Source organism: Xenopus laevis, chromosome 7S, assembly GCF_017654675.1.
Source record: "Xenopus laevis strain J_2021 chromosome 7S, Xenopus_laevis_v10.1, whole genome shotgun sequence".
In the NCBI taxonomy this organism is placed as follows: domain Eukaryota; kingdom Metazoa; phylum Chordata; class Amphibia; order Anura; family Pipidae; genus Xenopus; species Xenopus laevis.
In genome coordinates this window covers 94,549,841-94,569,898 of record NC_054384.1, presented here as the reverse complement: position 1 = coordinate 94,569,898, position 20,058 = coordinate 94,549,841, and the positions used below count along the sequence as shown (strand labels likewise).

Genomic DNA, 20,058 nt, shown 5'->3' with positions numbered 1-20,058 from the left:
TCTCACTCCGTACAGGATCTCCAAAATATTCCCCCAGGCATCTGATCCATGTGTAAAATGTGAAAGGGATATTGGTTCTTATATGCATGTGTTTTGGCACTGCCCATCAATCCAGTCCTTCTGGAGAGATATTGCGTATTACATATCAGATGTTCTAGAGTTACCAAGAATATTGTCACCTCTGATTTGCCTACTTGGGAGTACAGGAAGATATGGACATTAATAACCACACCAGACTATGTTACCTTCAACTTCTTTATTATGCTAAAAAAGCTATTCTTCTTAATTGGAAAGCAACAGCCCCACAATGATACAATTCTGGTGCAACCAGAACAACTCCCTGTCAAACCAAAAACTAGGGATGCACCAAATCCACTATTTTGGATTCGGTCCGAACCCCCGAATCCTTCGTGAAAGATTCGGCCGAATACCGAACCCTAATTTGCATATGCAAATTAGGGGTTGAAAGGGGAAAATATTTTTTACTTCCTTGTTTTGTGACAAAAAGTCACGCGATTTCCCTCCCTGCCCCTAATTTGCATATGCAAATTAGGATTCGGTTCAGCCGGGCAGAAGGATCCGGCCGCATCCGAATCCTGCTGAAAAAGGCCGAATCCTGGATTCGGTGCATCCCTACCAAAAACTGACATATCTTGCCAGGAGTTGCCTGCAGAAATTTGATGCAGTCTGGGGTACTTGGGTATCATTCCATGATGCAAAAACAAACTCCACGGAATGTTCACAAAGTTGACATGTGAACTGTTTGAACCCTTTCTCCTCCTCTCTCCGCTCCAAACTCTCCCTTCTCGCCTTTCCTCTTCTTTACAACAAGTGTTAGGAAGGTCTCTCAGAGCAGGGCACAAAACAGGAGAGGTTACCTGTCTGTGTTAGGGACTCCCAAAGGGTTGGGGGTGCTGCCTGCCACTGCAAAGAGCAGATGGAGACATGAACAGGTGATTGAGATTGAGTCTAAAGTGATTGAGGTACTGCCAGAAGATGAGCCAGGCCAGAGGCTTGTGAATTTGTATCTCTGGAGGGGAGAGTCAGAAGAATTATTCCAGAATGTGGAAGCCACCCTGTATTGCGAGAACCCCAGTGTGGGGAAAAGTTTTAAATGCGTGCTGTCAAAACGCTAATAATGAACTCTGTTCCAGTGACTTTATGATGGGCAAAGTTTGCCTAAATAAGTTTTTGCCTGAAGACGCTGTATCTCTGTCTTTATGCTCCTGATCCTCTGCTTACCTGCCTACCATAGCTAATTTCCCCCAAAAATTGCATGTACAAGAAGCCAGCTTGTCACAGTGTGCACAGCAACCTCTACCCTAATTCTTTATGGTCTAATTAAGGAAAATAAATAGAAAATGCAGATGTCTATAAATATGGATAGCAGCCTGCAGTCTCCTATTCATCAATGATTTAGAATATTGTGAAATGATACGAGGTACCTGGAAGGCAAGGTCATGGTACTTCTGCTTCTCCTTCGGTCCTAGTGCATACCACCATTCTCCCAGGATTTTGCTGACTGTACGGTTGTCCTGGTTTGGGTGGCGCTGATGTACAAGCGCCCGATGCCGCTTGCTGAAGATCATAAAGGCATTCATTGGGCGTCGGATGTGATCCTTCTCCCGCTGCTAGAACACAAAAGAATAGGTAAAAAGATGTGACAGACACTGGAAATCTATAAAGACAGTGGGGGTTACTTATCAACACTGGGCAAATTTGCCCATGGGCAGTTACCCTTGGCAACCAATCAAATTGTTGCATTCATTGTTCTACTTGTAGTAGCCTGAAAAAAGCCAATCCCCGATTGGTTACTATTGATTACTGTCCATGGGCAAATGGGCCCCAGTGTTGTGCCATCTAATTGTAGCCATCACCCCTTCGGTTGAGAATGGAATACTAAAAGTTTTAGTTGAACTATGACAGGTTGACCATCCCAGATCCAGAATATGAAGAACTCCCTTACTTTATTGGGGCTGCGCCCATCTTTCTCCGAAGAAGAGTCTCTTTCCTTGGGCAGTGCACTTAGTGACTGTGTCCGACGTTTCCCACCAAGCATAGGTAGCTGCAAATCTGGTGGCCCAATCGGAAAGAATCTGAGACGTAGAGATAAGAGATTATTTAGATGGGAATGCAAGATCATTTCATAACGACTAAAGGAACAGTTCAGTGTGAAAATAAAAACTGGGTAAACAGATAGACTGTGAAAAATAAAAAAAATGTTTCTGATATAGTTAGTTAGCCAAAAATGTAATGTATAAAGGCTGGAGTGACTGGATGTCTCACATGATAGCCAGAACAAATAGTGTTAGTCTATAGCCTCAAACCATTTCCCCCTAAACCTTGTGCTGTGATCTTTTTAGATGATACTGTGCCAACTGGAAACGCCTGCAGCCATTACAAGCCTTTCCCATGATAGTGAATGGGAATTGTGCCACCTGGGCACAGAAAGAGAACATGAATATCATGAACATAAATACTCCTCACTTGCTTTTATGTATAGTAAGCATCATGAATCCCATGCATGCAGAAACAAAGAAGTAGCAGCATATGGGTGTGGCGTTGGTCATAGTGATGTATTAGTGCATTCTAGGACTGCCCACAATCCACTTCTTCAAGTATTATGTCATCAAGCTGTTACTCACGCATCATCATGGTCACTCTCGGTTTCACTGTCTCCTCTGTGGTCCCCTGTTGTTCCCTGGGTCAAGCTCTCTTGGTGCTGTGACTGCTTAGCAGGCTCCTCAGTAGGCGGCGGAGCAACAATGTCAGTGTGGGGAACGGTACATCTCTCATCCTCAAAGCTTGCCACTGGCACGGTCTCATGTGCAACTGATGCAGATTCTGGGGGTTCTGCAGAGGCCAGATAGAAGTCTAGATGACTACTGACTGTAGATGAGCTGGTGCAAAGAATAACCAGAATAGACTTACCTTTACTCTGATTTGAGGCTCCAGGATGATTGACAGGTTGCTGAGCCTCTGAGGGCTGGACGGATGAATCTGGCTGACTTGGAGCCAGAAAAGGAACCAATGAGTGCCAGGGAAACACTGCCACAGATCTCGGCTCCACGTTTGTCCATACTGAAAGGGAAACATAGCAGAAGAACAATCAGTCAAGCAATAAAGAAAAGCATTCGTACAGTTATACATTTTTTGCTTTGCATTCTCATTCATAGACAATTCTGCATATTTCACATATTCTGTCTACCCATGCATTGTTCTCCATGTAAAGTGAACGTTGCATAATAGCTGTATAGTCATTTGCTGACTGATGAACTTAATCTATTGCTGGGAAACAAATCATTTTGGCTCTGAGGGGGGGGGGGGGGGGGTGCCAGGCTGTCTTCTAAGAGAACAAGTCCTTAAATAACCTAACCCAGAAAAATGAAGTGAAAACACGTTTAGAGATAATAGTCCTTCCAGGTTGCATTATGATGAAAGGGGGAGAGAAAACAGAGGTGAACATTTGAAGATATTGAGTGCAGGCCTGGACTGGCAATCTGTGGGTTCCGGCAAAGAGATGCCACAGAGAGTGAATATACCTGTATGTATATATATTATATTCTATCTCTGATAGAACTGGCACCCATTAATATGGCATAACAATATTTTCTGAACAGGCAGATGGTCCAGTAGCCAATAATATATTGCTCGTCTATCCCATCATGGGTCCCTGTACTACTTATTTTACTCTGGTTTCCCCCCCAAGGACCCCCAGTTATTATTTTACCAGTCACCTGAGTCACCTGGGAGTTGGGAACTGGTAAGTAGGATGGTGCCTATGTGATGCCTTGTGGCACCACATAAATTGCATATCCGATCACTGGCCACAACCTGTTACTCCCAAAACACATCCATGATCTGCTTATACCCTGCCCACTACCCCACATCCCTGCCCCTTACTGTCCTGCAAATTGGGCCTTTGAGTCTTACTGGGTACCCTTTGCTATAGGGCCCACTGACTGGACTCCCCCCTGATGGCACCCGGGGGCAGCATATTCAAATCAGCATGATTTGGCCACTATGTAGGATGTGTCAGCTTGACCAACCAAAAGTTGTTTTCTTAGACAATAGAACCGAGTGAGTCATCCATGACTTTGCCAAAACCCCAAGAACGGTATAGAGATGTGCATGGAAATCAGCCAGAAATGACACATATTTTCCTTTTGACTGTGCCTTTTGACTATTCTCTTGCTAAGGCACTGATACGGGTTATAATGGGGGTCAATTTACTACTACTGCTACAGAAATCCTGAACTCTTCTCAATCAAAATTGTTAGTACCGTAACCTGGTCATACACTGGATACCCAGGCAGGTCTTAGAGCAATTGACAAATGGATAGTACTTATAGAATCTGGCCATTCACAGGCAGACTAAATACACTGCAATAAGATATCAGGATGGTCTGTTGAAACTGCATCTCCCCAAATGCAATCCATGCCCAACTGGTCAGGTCGTTATCAGCCATACAGTTCTATCAAATCAGGGCAAGTACAACCAACTTAAAAGCACTAGTCAGATGTGCGTACATCAAAATGTTGCTGAACTACAACAATCATGTTAACTCGGAAATTGTGTCAGTGCCATTACACATCTGGTTGCTAGGGTCCAAATTGCCACAGCAACCATACACTGATTTGAATAAGAGACTTGAATATGGATAGGAGAGGGCCTAAATAGGAAGATGAGTAATAAAAAGCAGCTTAAATTGTAGCCTTACAGCGCATTTGTTTTTAGATGAGGTCAGTGACCCCCATTTGAAAGCTGTAAAGAGTTAGAAGAAAAAATACAAATAATTCAAAAACTATAACCAATAAGACCAACTGAAAAGTTTCTTAGGATTAGTTATTCTATAACATACTAAAAGTTAATTTAAAGGTGAACCATCCCTTTAATTTAGAATTTTTATGAATGTTAATGTTATGGCTGGTGGAATGCTTTGCTTGCGCTTGTATGAGTGCAGTTGCCTATACCGGCAAAGGAACGGCACAAGCTGTAGAAGCAGGAAGTGCTCTATTGTTCTTGTTCCTGTTTTGTCAGACTTGCACTGACCACGGGACAACCTCAAAGGGGTCCGCTCTACAGAAAAAAAACGCTCACATTCAGTGGATACACTACAACACCTACATAAAAAAAAAAAACATACTCTAAGGGTAACGACGCATGAGGCAACTTTGTATTGTTCAAAAATGCAGCATGGTTCATGGCACCCCCCAAAATCATTTAAGCATAAAACATAACCGATCATTGTAGAATAACTCACCAAAGTAGACTTAGTGGCCCAGGTGCTCCTGCCCCAGGTCTGCAGCTCAAGAGAGCAGACAATCCGTATGCAGACAAGCAAATGTTGGTGCAGGGCAACATATAGATCAAACCAAAAACTGATAGCTAAAAATAGAAAAACCTTTATCTATACAATTATCTCATCATGCCTATGATTAAGGGAATGTTTCCCAAAACGCGTAAGGCGATGCGGTTACCCTAATGTTGCAATAAACACCCTCAAACCTACCTGGAGTGCCGCCTGAATTGCTTATTTGTACTAAAAATAGAAAAACCTTTATTCTTACAATCATCTCTAGCCTAACGCGTTTTGTGTCACTAAGACACTTAATCATAGACCCATGATGAGATAATTGTATAGATAAAGGTTTTTCTATTTTTAGATATCAGTTTTTCTATTTTTAGCCAACATTTATTTGTCTGCTCGTGGCACCCCCCAACAGCCAAAGACAGACTTACATACACTGGACAGGGGGTACACATACACATTTAACATCTGACACAAATACTAAAGCTGTCAATACAAGATGACACACTGAGCTTGAGATATACTCCCAGCAGCAGGTGGGCGTGTATTGGGCATGTAATGGGCACAGTGGGGTAGCATCTTCCGGAACCCCGCTGTCAAAAGCTGCCATCCCTGCAGGGATAATAGACTAGATGCAGGTTAGGCTTCATACACATGGCAGTCAGGACATGTGTGTTTATAGAGCGAGACTACACATCCATGGCTCAGTAATGTTGCAACCAGGACTGCCCATAATACAGAGTGACTTATAGGAACCAAGAAGTTAAAGTGTTTTATAGTAATTATATTATCATGTACTGTTGCCCTGCACTGGTGAAACTGAAGCAAACACTACTATAGTTCATATAAACAATAGTAGCAATGGTGGAAATTGAAAAAAGGTTATATTGACAGGTTAAATAGTGGATAACAGATAACACCATTATGTTCTATAGAGTGTATCTGCTGTGTAACTTGAGCCTTTTCTCCTTTGAATGGCTGCCCCCATTGCTAAACAGCAGCTGATTTATATAAACAATAGTAGTGTTTCTGAAACAAACACACCAGTTTTACCAGTGCAGGGGCGAAATACCAGTTTTACCAGTGCAGGGGAGATATATTTTTATTACTTTAAATTATGGATGCACCAATCCAGGATTCGGTTCAGGATTTGGCCTTTTTTAGCAGGATTCGGATTTGGTCGAATCCTTCTTCCCAGCGGAACCAAATCCTAATTCGCATATGCAAATTAGGGGTGGGGAGGAAAATCACGTGACTTTTTGTCACAAAACAAGGAAGTAAAAAAAGTTTTCCCCTTCCCACCCCTAATTTACATATGCAATTCGGTTCGCTAATCGGCCAAATCTTTCAAGAAGGATTCGGGGGTTCGGCAGAATCCAAAATAGTGGATTCAGTGCATCTCTACTTTAAAACACTTATATTTTGATGTTCCTGTTCCTTTAAAGTTACAAATAAAAGGAGCTTATAATGGTTAAATAGCATTTCAGCATTTTCCCTGCCTTTAATAGCACCACATCTAGGCCACCTGCCTTCTGGGGGCTTTGTAAATAAGGCCACCATATCTTTAGAATCACAACAGTTAGGCCACCCTGCCTTCTGGTAACAGAACAACAAGGCAAGTCCACCCACTATCAAGCAAGGAAATTGCAGCTGTTTCATTAGACTATGAGGGTGGGGTTAAAATAAATAACTAACTAAATAAATAAAATTTCATAGGTTCCCTTTAAAAGGAAGCCATATATATGGATCATTTCTTAACAATGAAAATCAGTCTGTTTTAGTGATGGAACTTTGTTAAACCTGCACCTACCCTACCTCCCAGATGGGGAGGGCATTGTGGTTGCACCACTGGAGGTGCCCAACATCAGGGAGAGCCCAACATCAGTGGAAAAGCTGGAGCACTGGGGAAAAATTAGACCTGTCATCTAATTTACCAGCCCGAATCTGCCCAGACTGTGGGTTTCTTCCCTTCTTTAGACCAATGGCACACACAGCAGTTTTTGGGTGGATAATTCAACTGGCATCAGTGATCTCCTCCCACAGCCCCACTGAGTTCAATAGGAAATGTGTGAAAGTGCACGGATGAGCTCTATTTTGGCCAAAAGCTCTCACCAGAGCATTTTGGGCTAAAAATAATCACACCCTGCCTCTGTGAGTTTTCCATTCAAGTCAATGGGGCTGTGGGGTGCAATCGTGTTTATGTTTAAAGGAAAACTATATCCCCAAAACTAACACTTGAGCAACAGAACGTTTATATCAAAGAATCTTACCAAACTGGAATATATATTTCAGTAAATATTGCCCTTTTACAACTCTTGCCTTGAGCCACCATTTCGTGATGGTCTGTGTGCTGCCTCAGAGATCACCTGACCAGAAATACTGCAGCTCTAACTGTAACAGGAAGAAGTGTGGAAGCAAAAAACAGAACTCTGGCTTTTAATTGGCTCATGAGACCTAACATGTATGGTTTGTTTGTGTGCAACATGAATCTTAGGATCCCAGGGGGTGGCACTTGTTTTTTAAAATGGTAATTTTCTATTTATGATTACCCAATGGCACATACTGCTAAAAAAAAGTATATTATTATGAAAATGGTTTATTCACATGAATCAGGGTTTTACAAATGATTTTATGCAATATATATTTTTATATGTGTATGGTTTTCCTTTGAGAGATTTTTGATTTAATTGCTAACCCTACTAGTGACACTCAATGTAGAGTCAAGCGTATTGGCCATGTTTTAAAGAAAATACATAGGATAAGTATGCCTTTTTCTCTGCCTTTGTGTCTCCAGAAATATATTACCCCCCACAATCCATACCATTGCTGTTGCATTTGCTGCGACTGCTTCATGAGTCATGCTTTCTTACCAGAACGTCTACAATTACATCCTCAATGCATACAGTAAATGACTATGGACAGGAAGTAGATACAGTCACATGATTTCCAGGAACAGGTTTTTGCATATATTCAGAAGTGACATTGTCACTGTTTATACAAATAGAGTCATTTGCTTATCGTGCTCTTTTTAACTATGTGATCAGAATTGTTTGCAGAACCTGGTTTCTCCCTGTTCAGGTTTTTATACAACCAAAACTTGCCTCCAAGCCTGGAAATCAAAAATAAGCTCCTGCTTTGAGGCCACTGGGAGCAACATCCAAGGGGTTGGGGAGCAACATGTTACTCACAAGCTACTGGTTGGGGATCATTGGTATACACCAACCTCAGACGGAACCACACAGCTCGACAGCGCCTCTGAATGGCACATTACAGTCTATCATCCATCCTCATCTCAGTTGGGGTAACTCAAGACTCCATATGTACACAACTTCTATTCTAAACTGATCAGCTCCTTTGGGTTTCAGATGAAACTATTTTTTCATGACTTGTGACTTGTCAAAAAGCAATCTCTTAATTTCATTATGACTACAACTTAACCAAATTAATTTGCATTCTCTCTACCTTCTACGTCCATTCTTTTGGTTTGCCATAAACACCAGTATAGATAACCACATATTCCCACTTCCCAAAATGACCTGCATTTAAAACATTTCCCGTATCTGACCCTGCCCACACACGAAACAGCCAAAATACTCATCCATGCTCTCATCATGCTCAGAGACCTAAGAGAGTATACATTTTCCTAAATATAACCTTCACTCTGCACATGCCCTCCTTTTTTTCTCCACACTGATAGCTTTTTCACACCTTTAGGGCAGGGGCACTCAGGCAGATTCGGGGAGATTTAGTCACCTGGCGACTAATCGCCTCTTCTTCGGGGCGATAATCTCCCAGAACTGCCTTCCGACCTGCTATAATGAGAAAACACCAGCGCAATGGCAATCTTGGCACTTCGATTTCTGAAGCCGCCCGAAGTTGCCTCACGAGTAAACTTCGGGCGACTTCAGAAATTGAAGTGCCGCGAGTGCATTGCCGCAGACGATTTTTTATTTCAGCAGGCAGAAGGCGGTTCGGGGAGATTGTTGCCCCGAAGAAGAGGTGATTAGTCGCCAGGCGACTAAATCTCCCCGAATCTGCCCATGTGCCCCTGACCTTACATGGACTTTCCCTATGCTGCACCCATCTTCTGGATTTCCCTTCCCTGTTCTACTTCACATTCCCCCAACCTACAGGCCTTTAAGTCTTCACTTAAAGCTCACCTCTTCATTCAGGCATATTATCTAATTCTACCCCCCAAAAAACTGACCAGCTTTATTAACATCCTCTTCTCTTTCACTGATTAATGGCTTAGCCATTGTTACTACACAAATGCCAACAGGTAGACAGGGTGCTTATTTTTTAATTAACGTAGAAGCAATAATACAAGTATGGGACCAGTTATCCAGAATGCTAGGGACCTGGGGTTTTCCGGATAATGGATTTTTCTGTAATTTGGATGTTCATACCTTAAGTCTACTAGAAAACCATGTAAATAAACCCAATTGCCTCCAATAAGGATTAATGAGACCTTATTTGGGATCAAGTACAAGGAAAAAGGAAATCATTTCTAAAAATTTGGATTATTAATGGAAGATGTCCTTTCCGTAATTTGGAGCTTTCTGGATAATGGGTTTCCGGATAACGGATCCTATACCTGTTCTTTGAGCTAAAGACTTAATTTTGCCACGGTTTAATTCAAAATCCCAAATTTTTCAACAACCCATTCTATGATCCTATAAGACCAAAGTTGATTTGTCAAATATAAACAAAATCATGTGCTGAAGCACCTTGTCCATAGATAAGGAAATGAAAGAAGATGATCTGTTTGCTATTTCTTGTGAGACGCAGTTGTTCTGCATTTAACCATCCCTATCGATGGCCAGTTTTATGGTATCTGGAGCACTGGTCAATCAGTTGGATACCTCTTAGGTTATGGACATCTTAAGGCTATGCACTCATGGGCACACTCTTTATTCCTCTGCTCTTCCATGTTCAGTAAGAAAGAATAACCATCCTTAATACATAAGGAGCTGATCCCTCACCCCATTTTACGGTTTTGTTTTCTGGTGCTCTAGACAGCAGAAGCCAAATACATTTTAAAAACACATTACAAAATCCCCTGTTCTGTACAATGAAGAAACACAGGCCCCTCTTGCTGGGGTTGCTAGACCAGCCCAAAAAAAAAAAAAACACTATGGTGCTGACTAGCACAAGGCTTTTATTTGGCAGAGGTGACGGATAGTGAGAACACATTGGTACAGATTAAACCATTTACAACCAGGGGTTGGGCCAAGACAGAGAGGAGAATGTGGCAGGGAGGGGGGAGGCCGGCCTGGTGCATTATCCAAAACCCGCCCACTCGCTCCCAATGTTGCAGCTCACAAATCTACACACACAGCTCATGATTATATGACAGAAAGCGAAGCAAGACGCACATATCTATCACAAGATTTGCCATTCACATCTCTGGTAACGATGTGGCCTTCGGCATACACAAGCATTGCAGCTAATCAGGCCACCCACCAACCCAACATCTCCCATCACAGAGAGGAGCTCCAAATCAAAGCACGTCAAAGTTGGGGCAACCTCCAGGGGTCATACATGTAATGGGGGTGCCACAGAAAGTGTCAGGGGGCTCAATAAAACACCAGAATTTACCCTGGCTACAGTTAAAGCACCCATAGTCGCCTGTGGGAAGGGACTATCGTCCAATCAGTGTTACACAAACCACTTTCCCTTCCCACCCCTAATTTGCATATTCAAATTAGGATTTGGATTCGGTTCGGTATCCAGACGAATCTTTCGTGAAGGATTCGGCCGAATCCAAAATAGTGGATTCGGTGCATTCCTAAAGTACAACTCCCAGCAGCCACCAACAGCTGCTTGCTGTCAATGTAGGGAGGCTGAGTGATAATTTAACAACTAAAGTTCCATCTAAAGCAATAAAGAATGAGGCACCAACAAGTCTGCTTTGTCCCAGCCACCACTTAAAATGGCTCTGGCGCTACAGAGATTGCTGCTATGCCCTGCATTATTCATGATTTAGGAGATAAGGGAAAGCTAAGAGCACCAAATGCCGAAAAAAATTGACCGCATTATATCTTACTATGGCATCCATAAGCCAACAAGGAGGTGGAATCGATGCCCAGTGAAGTCATTACTAGGTGTGCCAAGTTGCACATCACAACCTTGCTACCATCAACATGAGACCTAGCCCTGAGGGGCACTTATTAGAATATTTTATGGAGAAGTGCCATCTTGCCATTGGCCTGGTGTGAAGCTCCCTGGCTGCAGATGCCTAGGTTTCCTTGGCTCAGGTGGGGAGAATGTTATAGCACACGCGCTGCCCAGGGAATCCTTGTTATTATAGTACAAACAGAATAGAGCACTAACCGAACATGCTGAGTCCGCGGGGAGGAGCTGGGCGCTCAGATGATGAGAACATGTTGACCACAAGCACCTTCCTCTACAAACTGGTCACGGTGCCCTGCTGAACGGCTAATGATTCCTTACGCCAGCCATTCCCTGGCACCGCCAGCAGTGTGGGCTGTCTCTCAAGCTCTTTCAGACTTTTTTCCAATACATCCAATGCCCAGTTTAAGAGTTTAGGACAGTCGCTTAGCAGTTCTCCAGTACAGACAATTTCCAAGCTCCGGCAGATGCCAAGTGGGGCTTTCACAGAAGACAAGGAACAAGTCCCGGCTATGTCAGTGAGTTGTAATGGGCAGTTAGGTTGATGATGTGCCATGCAAGCTGGCAGTGCTTCTGTGAGATTCCCTTAGATGCCCTCTCTGATGTGGTACCACGAGGAGCGGAGCAGAAAAACAATAACAAACACTAGTAAAAGCGGTGAGGAGGGGAGGGCGCAGGATGTGTCGGAGGATGGGCCGCTACATTCATATGACAGCAACTCCCAGTGCCCAGATTGAAGAAGCAGCAGCAGCAGCAGTGAGGGGGGCTACCCCTGTACCAGGCATCTTCTTTGGGTGGCACTCACATGCCCTGTGTCCCAGATGCTCGTCTCCAGGTAAGATGAGGCAGGATACAGTCTGTGGTACTGAGGGATCTGGCACTACGCTGCAGTTTCTGTCTGTGAGGTAGGTTTGTATTTTATGCAGCTTGCCCCCTCCTCCTTCTCAGCTCTTGGCTGTGGGTGTGTGCTGGGCCCTGCCTCAGGATATCAACTTGGGAGAGCTCCTCTGCTCTGAAGCCTGTCCCCTCGATTCCCTCTGGCCTGTAACATGGTATCAAGCACCATTCACTCTCCTCCTCTGAGCCGAGAGCTGGAGCTATAGGAGGGGGCACAGGAGGGAAGCCTTGTGTATTCCCCCCTCCTTACGCATGCCCATTTACCGCTCTGCTCTGCTATTGGCCGGCCACACCATATCATTCACATGCAAATCAGGCTTCTCACTCACTCTGCCGTGCCATTGGCTGGCACAGGAATGTCAGTCATATGCAAATAACAGGCTGCATCCTTTGTGCGCTGCTATTGGCTAAGCCTTGCAGAACTCCCCCTAACAGAATGGTAATCAGCTGATGTCACTGAGCCCTGGGGTGGGGATTGGTGGGAAAGCAGCGGGGCTGGTTCTAGCTGAGGAAGCAGGTCAGATTGCAGTGACTGGAGGGGGGGAGCCCACTGGGTCCTGTGACATAGGGCAGGAGGAGGAGGGAAGAGAACAGCTAGTGATGGGGGAGGGGTGCACACACTGTCCTGCTACAACCTCCTCACAGCTCTCACATACTACTGGGGAGGGGGAGGCATGGGGATATTAGATCACAGATCACACAATGACCTGGGGGGGGGGGGAATTAGATCACAGAATGATTGAAGGGAGGGGGGGGGAACCAGAGGCCCTTAATTAAAGGAATTCTGTCATGATTTTTATGATGTATTGTTTATTTCTAAATGACACTGTTTACCCTGCAAATAATAAATTCTACAATATACAATTTCATTCCTGAACCGAGTGTATTTTTTTTTAGTTGTAATATTGGTGTGTACGCAGCCATCTCAGGTCATTTTGCCTGGTCATGTGCTTTGCGACAAATCTGCTTTTCTTCAGGGCGACTAATCTCCCCGAACTGCCTCCCCTGCCTTCCCACTGGCTAAAATGTAAATCGCCGGCGGGATGGCACTCGGCACAATTATTTTTCCAAAGTTGCCGGGCGTTTTCCGCAGTTGCCTTTGGAAAACGAATTGCCACGAGTGCCTCCCGCCACAGGGGAGGCAGTTCCAGGAGATTCAGGCCCAGATTTGTGGCTAGGCCACAAAGGCCTGGGCCTATGGTGGTAATATTTTAGGGACGGCATGCTGCCCCCGCCGCATCCTATGGAGCACTAGGGGACTCAGAGCTCCCCAGTGCTCTGGTGCTAGAGAGCGCGTGTGCTTGCTCGCACGAGCGTGCTGAGGAGTGGTTGCATGCGGCAAGTGTTCAGCACTAGGACCATGCGGCCCGGGGGCGTGCGTGTGCAAATGCCAGCCTTGGGAAGATTAGTTGCCCCAAAGAAGAGTTTACTCGCCAGGCGACTAATCTCCCTGTATCTGCCTGTGTGCCCTTACCCTTAGGTTAAGGTGACTAAATCTCCCCAAATCGCCCAGTGTGACCTTACCCTTAGGATGGAACTGGCTTTTTCTATGGAGTGCTGTTCTTAGATCCACCAGGCAGCTGTTATCTTGTGTTAGGGAGCTGCTATCTGGTTACCTTCTCATTGTTCTGTTGTTAGGCTGTTGGGGGGGGGGGGTGATATCACTCCAACTTGCAGTACAGCAGTAAAGAGTGACTGAAGTTAATCAGAGCACGAGTCACATGACTGGGGGCAGCTGGGAAACTGACAATATGTCTAGCCCTATGCCAGATTTCAAAACTAAATATTAAAAAAATCTGTTTGCTCTTTTAAGAAACGGATTTCAGTGCAGAATTCTGCTGGAACAGCACTATTACCTGATTTTTTTCCCATGACAGTATTCCTTTAACATAAACTAAACCATGGCATAAACCCTTTTCACCATAGCTAACACAGAGAACTGCAACACCCTGCACATTCCTGCCACAGTTGTCTGACTGCTGAGGGTTGAAGTTGAGCAACAGCCCTGGTGCCAAAGACTGCCTGTCCCAAATCTAAGGGGCTACAGTTAAATCCCCCCAATTCAGTAACTCAGGAATCTGTCAGCTCATATCATTCCCCCCTCCCCAAACATAATCCCTTTTCACTGGAAACACTGGGTTGGTTAAAGCTATTGTGCACCTCTCCAGTCAGCAGTGCTGTGAGCGAGTCTTTAGGGTCGTGGCAGTACTCGTCTATGTCTGGATCTGCTCTGTCACAGCCCATACGCCTCCCCAAAATGCTTTCCCAACAGCAATAAAGTAAATGACTGGAGGAAAAACATACAAACTTTATTGCCTGTGGGAAAGAATTTTGGGGAGACTTGTTGCCCACGAGATTCAAACACACGCAACAAATCTCCCCGAGCGTCAGGACCCTAAAGCTGGCCATAGATGTTGAGATTTTTAAAAGATCAGATCCTGATCGTGAGACCACGATCTTCTCAGAACGATCGTACGATCGTACGAATCTACCATCAACTAAAAAGACCAATTTACCAGGAAAACAAAGGGGAGCTGCCTGCTTGGCCCTGCAAACATAGAGACATTGCACTGGGACCGACAAAGATTTTTTGACCTGGCCAATCAATTTCCCGACAGATGTCGGCCGAAAAATCGTAAGATGTACGATCGTTCGAATACCACTAACCGCACGATAATTTCGAAGGATTGGTCGGGCTTCCCTAAAATCGGTCGTTCGGCAAGAAGAATCGTCGCGTCTATGGGGAGCTTTAGACGTTTATGAGACTATTGCTCCGAAGTTAATTCTCGACTCTAAAGGTTGCCTATTTCTACTCTATATTATTGGTCTTCTAGAAATATTCCCTAAACATTTCAACTTTTTGAGACAAAACCAAAGCTCACAATCCAGCCCTTGCAGCACTTGTTCTCCCAGACAAGGGATGATAGGAGTTGTATTAAACAATGATTATATAAAGTACTTAGGAGTAAGCCACCTGATACATGTGCAAATACTGCCCTCAATCAAAATGGTAATACAAATAGTAGGCAGTGGCCTACATGAAAAATTTATTTGGTGTCCCAAAAAAATCATACATTTATCCAAAATTAAAAATTGGACCAAACCAAAAGGATAACTAATGATATAAATGTGTTATGAGGGCGGGAGTTGATGAAAATGGGCAATCTAGAAACATGAATGGGGGGGAGTGGCCTCCTACCAGTTCCCCCTCTTTTTGTCCCCCCACTGCCATAGAACTTCAAATTCCCCCCTTTGGATACATTTTATGGATTCCCAGAGGATTGCCACACCAGAAGCGTAAAACTGATCATGCCACATTATTTCCCATGGGAAGAGTGCTGCAATTAGTGGGCAGTGTGCCTTTTCCTATAGAGAATAATGAAACCTGTTTTTAGCATAACAACTCATTCATGTGGCTTAACATGGCTTGTGGATTTACTTCTATTAATCAGTACAAGATTACCACGCTTGCACACCCTGGCTCTCCACGATAAGATGACCCGGTGCACTGTGATGGAGGCCTCGGCAACCTCAACAATACGAATACAGGAAGAATTCACTGGCACACAAGGGTTCTTTCAAGCAGGTACAAGCCCTTGCTATATTTTATTTGCAGAGGTGCAGAGGTGCAACGTTTCGGGGTAAACCCCTTTATCAAGCATCATGCTTGATAAAGGGGTTTACCCCAAAACGTTGCACCTCTGCAAATAAAATATAGCAAGGGCTTGTACCTGCTTGAAAGAACCCTTGTGTATAATTGCATATCCAAAGAGAAATTGCCCCTGAAATAGACACTCCCTAACCTACTGTCACCAAGTTATTCAGCCCATATAATGGCACGTACATATGAGAGGTTTTAAAGGAGAACTAACCCCTAAAAATGAAAAGTGCTAAAAATGCCATGTTTTATATACTGCACTTATTGCACCAGCCTAAAGTTTCAGCTTGTCAATAGCAGCAATGATCCAGGACTTCACACTTGTCACAGGGGGTCACCATCTTGGAAAGTGTCTGTGACACTCACATGCTCAGTGGGCTCTGAGCAGCTGTTGAGAAGCTAAGCTTAGGGCTCGTCACTAATTATCCAGCAGAAAATGAGGTTTGTCTGTAATATAAGATGATGCTACAGGGCCAATTATTAAATGCTGATGCTAATTGCACTGATTTCTGTGCTGCCATGTAGTAATTATATGTATTAATTACTAATCAGCCTTATAGTGTGACATTTCTATTCTATGTGTACTGTATATTGTGAGTAGGTCCCTAAGCTCAGTAAGTGACAGCAGCACAGAGCATGTGCAGTGAATCAGCAGAAAAGAAGATGGGGAGCTACTGGGGCATCTTTGGAGATACAGATCTTCCTTACTAGAGGGCTTTGGTTGCCTGGGGCTGGTACAGAAGCTCAAAACATAATATACACCATTTCTAGCTACTTCTTTATTTTAACTTTCCTTGTCCTTTAAGTATCAGTTTGCCATGCAACTCTAATGCATCCCACTGCATCGCACCGCAAGTGTTAACAAAACCGTGATTTTTTTTTTCCTGTATTCCCAAAGGCACAGACCCACAGCGAAGAATGAATTAATAATGACTGTTCCAAGCGGTAGAACTGGCATTGCATGGCAATCTCACGTTCATATGCCCATTTCTGAAAAGAAGCTATTTCTGTATTGCATTTCAGTACCACAAGGGTTAACAGCAGAGGCTACAGCCAAAGATTTCTGTTTACACCTCTAGCCTCTGTAGGGACTTCCTTTCAGCACTCGCCTTACCTTAAATGGGCGTTAACCCCTTACTGTCCCCAAAGGATCAGTTATGTACAGCACAATAGTGATTAACTCTTTACTGTCCCCAGAGGCCCAGTTTCATATTAAACAAACGAGATTATTATGGTCATGGTACACAGGAGATTAGTAGCCAATGGAAGATTTATCATTTGGCGACTAATCTCCCCGTGTTCCACCACCCTTACTATTCCCAGAGGCCTAGTTTCATAGTGCAGAATGGCAATTAACAGTTTACTGCCCCCAAAGGCCCAGTTACACACTACACAAATATGAGCTACAAATATCTGTGAATGTTGTGTGCTTGATTGATTAGTCTGCCCTGAATGTCTGTACCCCTAAGAACTCACATGAACACTGAAAGAAGACAAAATTAATCAAGGCCAACTTTTCTGGACCCTCTGGACAGATTGAAATTGATAAAGACTTTTTGTGTGTTGCAATGCCAAAAAAAAACCTGAGTCCAAGGGCTGTAAATCCATAGCCCGCATGGCTAACAGGCAATTAGGGAGATAGCACACAGAGCACTTTATAAACTTGTTACATGAAAGTCTAATTCTTAGCAACTTTTCAGTCTTTAGTTATTTTATTTTATTATTTGCCATTCCTGCCTTCAGATGGGCTTTACTGAACCTACCAGCCTCTCATTTCTCTTCCAGTCGCTCATTCAAACCACTGCCTGATTGCTGGGGTAAACTGCACCCTAGCAACAACATCATTGGTTTTATTACAAACTGGAGAGCTGCTGAATAAAAAAAAAAGCTAAATAATAACAAAAAAATAAATATGAAGACCAACTGCAAATAGTCTCAGAATCCTCAGAGTCTGTCTGCATCATACTAAAAGTTCATTTAACACCGAACTGCCCCATCTATTTAAATTCTGCATGTATGTTGTATACTGCAGGCGGAACTGGTTTCCAGGCAGTCATGTAACTCATAATTAATTGCTAATAAGACATTTAGGGGCACATTTACTATAAGCTCGAGTGAAGGATTCGAATATAAAAAACTTTGAATTTCGAAGTATTTTTTTGGGTACTTCGACCATCGAATAGGCTACTACTACCTTCGACTCGAACGATTCGAACTAAAAATTGTTTGACTATTCGACCATTGGGCACACTGTAAACTACAATCTAAACAGGTATGGGATCCATTATCTGGAAACCCAGTATCCAGAAAGCTCCGAATTACGAAAAAGGCTGTCTCCCATAAACTCCATTTTATACAATTAATCCAGATTTTTAGAAACGTTTTCCTTGTTTCTGTAATAATAAAACAGTAGCTTGTACAAGATCCAGACTAAGATATGATTATTCCTTATTGGAAGCAAAACCATCCCACTGGGTTTATTTAATGTTTACATGATTTTCTAGTAGATCTAGGATAAGATTCAAATTATGGAAAGATCTGTTATCAGGAAAACCCCAGGTCCTGAGCACTGTACTGTATTTTACATTGTTTTATAGTAAAAGCATGTATAGGTTATGGGAAAAGTAGTGATGAACTTTCGTCAAACGCAGTGGGTTGCTGCAAAATACAGTAAGTGCTTTTATTGAACCCGATATTGAACAGGTTATGCTTTGCCTTTATACTTTGTCCATTCAGTATAAGCCACCCATTGGCCACTGTGAGATTTGCTGCAGTCTCTCTCGGGTCAGGGTGACACCGATCTCAGGCAACCCGACTCCATCGCCACAGCCTAATAGCCGTGCCAACGTAAAAGCCTAAATGAGGCTTTTAAAGGGGGGGGCGGGAGTATTCATAACATGCACTGATTACCTTAACTATTGGGTGGTCTGTATAACAGTGAAGGGTGTTTACAAAATACCTAAAGGGGAACTATCACAAAAGGGAAAAATTAATATTAGCTTCAGCACACTGAAAAAGAATTGTTCTATATAAAATCAATTAAATATTCTATACTATATACAGTATACCATTCCTCTCTCAGCATCTGTTTCTCTTCATTCTGTCTTCATTCAGGAGTTGGGTATCAGGTGAATGATCCAATATATCTTATAGGGGGCTCTGGTTGCCTAGAAGATGTTTTAGAGCTCACTCTATTAAAATCACCAGACATCATGTCTCTCTACATGCAGAATTTGTGCAAAAGGCAGTTATTTTGTTTGTTTTGATTTTGTTTGTATTGGTTATTTGAGTGAGCTCTAATACATCTGCTAGGAAAGGAAGCCTCCCTATAAGATATATTGGACCATTCAACTCCTGCATGAAGACAGAATGAAGAGAAACAGATGCTGAGAGAGGGATAGTGAAGATAAACTTGATTATTTCAGAAACAATGCAGAATTTTTAATTGATTATATTTATAAAGTGTCATACTTCAGTATGAGGAAACATTACATTTTCATTTTCTCGATAGTTCCCCTTCAAATTATGTCTAACCCTATACCCCACAGCTATTGTTTGAACTACTACTCCCAGTACCTCCTGAGAGTTTGGCTGACCTTGGGATATTGGAAATTGTATTTCAACACCATTTAAAGACTGGGTACCCCAAACATCCATTTCGTACACAGTAAAACACTGTCATTTAGAATTTTGCAAGGACAATTTCTGTCAAGGAGCCCCCACGCTGGCCTGCTGAGCATGCAGTTATGTATCTGTGCTGTGTTTAGGGCCCAAAGGATTAATATTATGCAGGCGAGTAATGGGCGAGTAGAATTGGGACCCAGCTGCACAATTTGTTCCACTTGCATCTAACGTGCCTGGCTGTAACTGCTGGATCATCAGAAAACCTGCTTCTTCCCAGTGTCTTGTGCAGCGTGTAACTTCTGTGCCAAACAGTTCAACTTCCCATAGATGCAGATATCTGGCCTAGAAATTGTGACAGGGCTGCATTAGAGGGATTGTTTACCTACCAAACACTTTTTCAGTTGTCTTTCAGTTGTTTCCAAATTGTTCTTCAGA

General features: G+C 43.3%; 1 protein-coding gene across 13 annotated transcripts in view; it reads right to left on the bottom strand.

Annotated features, from left to right (window-relative positions):
- Positions 1–20,058, bottom strand: part of LOC108697765 (protein capicua homolog) — a 96,415-nt gene that overhangs the window by 18,065 nt on the left and 58,292 nt on the right. For 10 of the 13 annotated variants that reach the window (XM_018228119.2, XM_018228122.2, XM_041571573.1 and 7 more), the window contains exons 3-6: positions 2,932–3,081; positions 2,646–2,853; positions 1,967–2,096; positions 1,446–1,631 (exon numbers count right to left, since the gene is read on the bottom strand). In XM_018228119.2, the coding sequence (XP_018083608.1) occupies positions 1,446–1,631; positions 1,967–2,096; positions 2,646–2,853; positions 2,932–3,081 (674 nt within the window). The remainder of the gene's footprint in view (positions 1–1,445; positions 1,632–1,966; positions 2,097–2,645; positions 2,854–2,931; positions 3,082–20,058) is intronic. The other 3 variants (XM_041571568.1, XM_041571574.1, XM_041571575.1) reach the window with 1 other exon arrangement.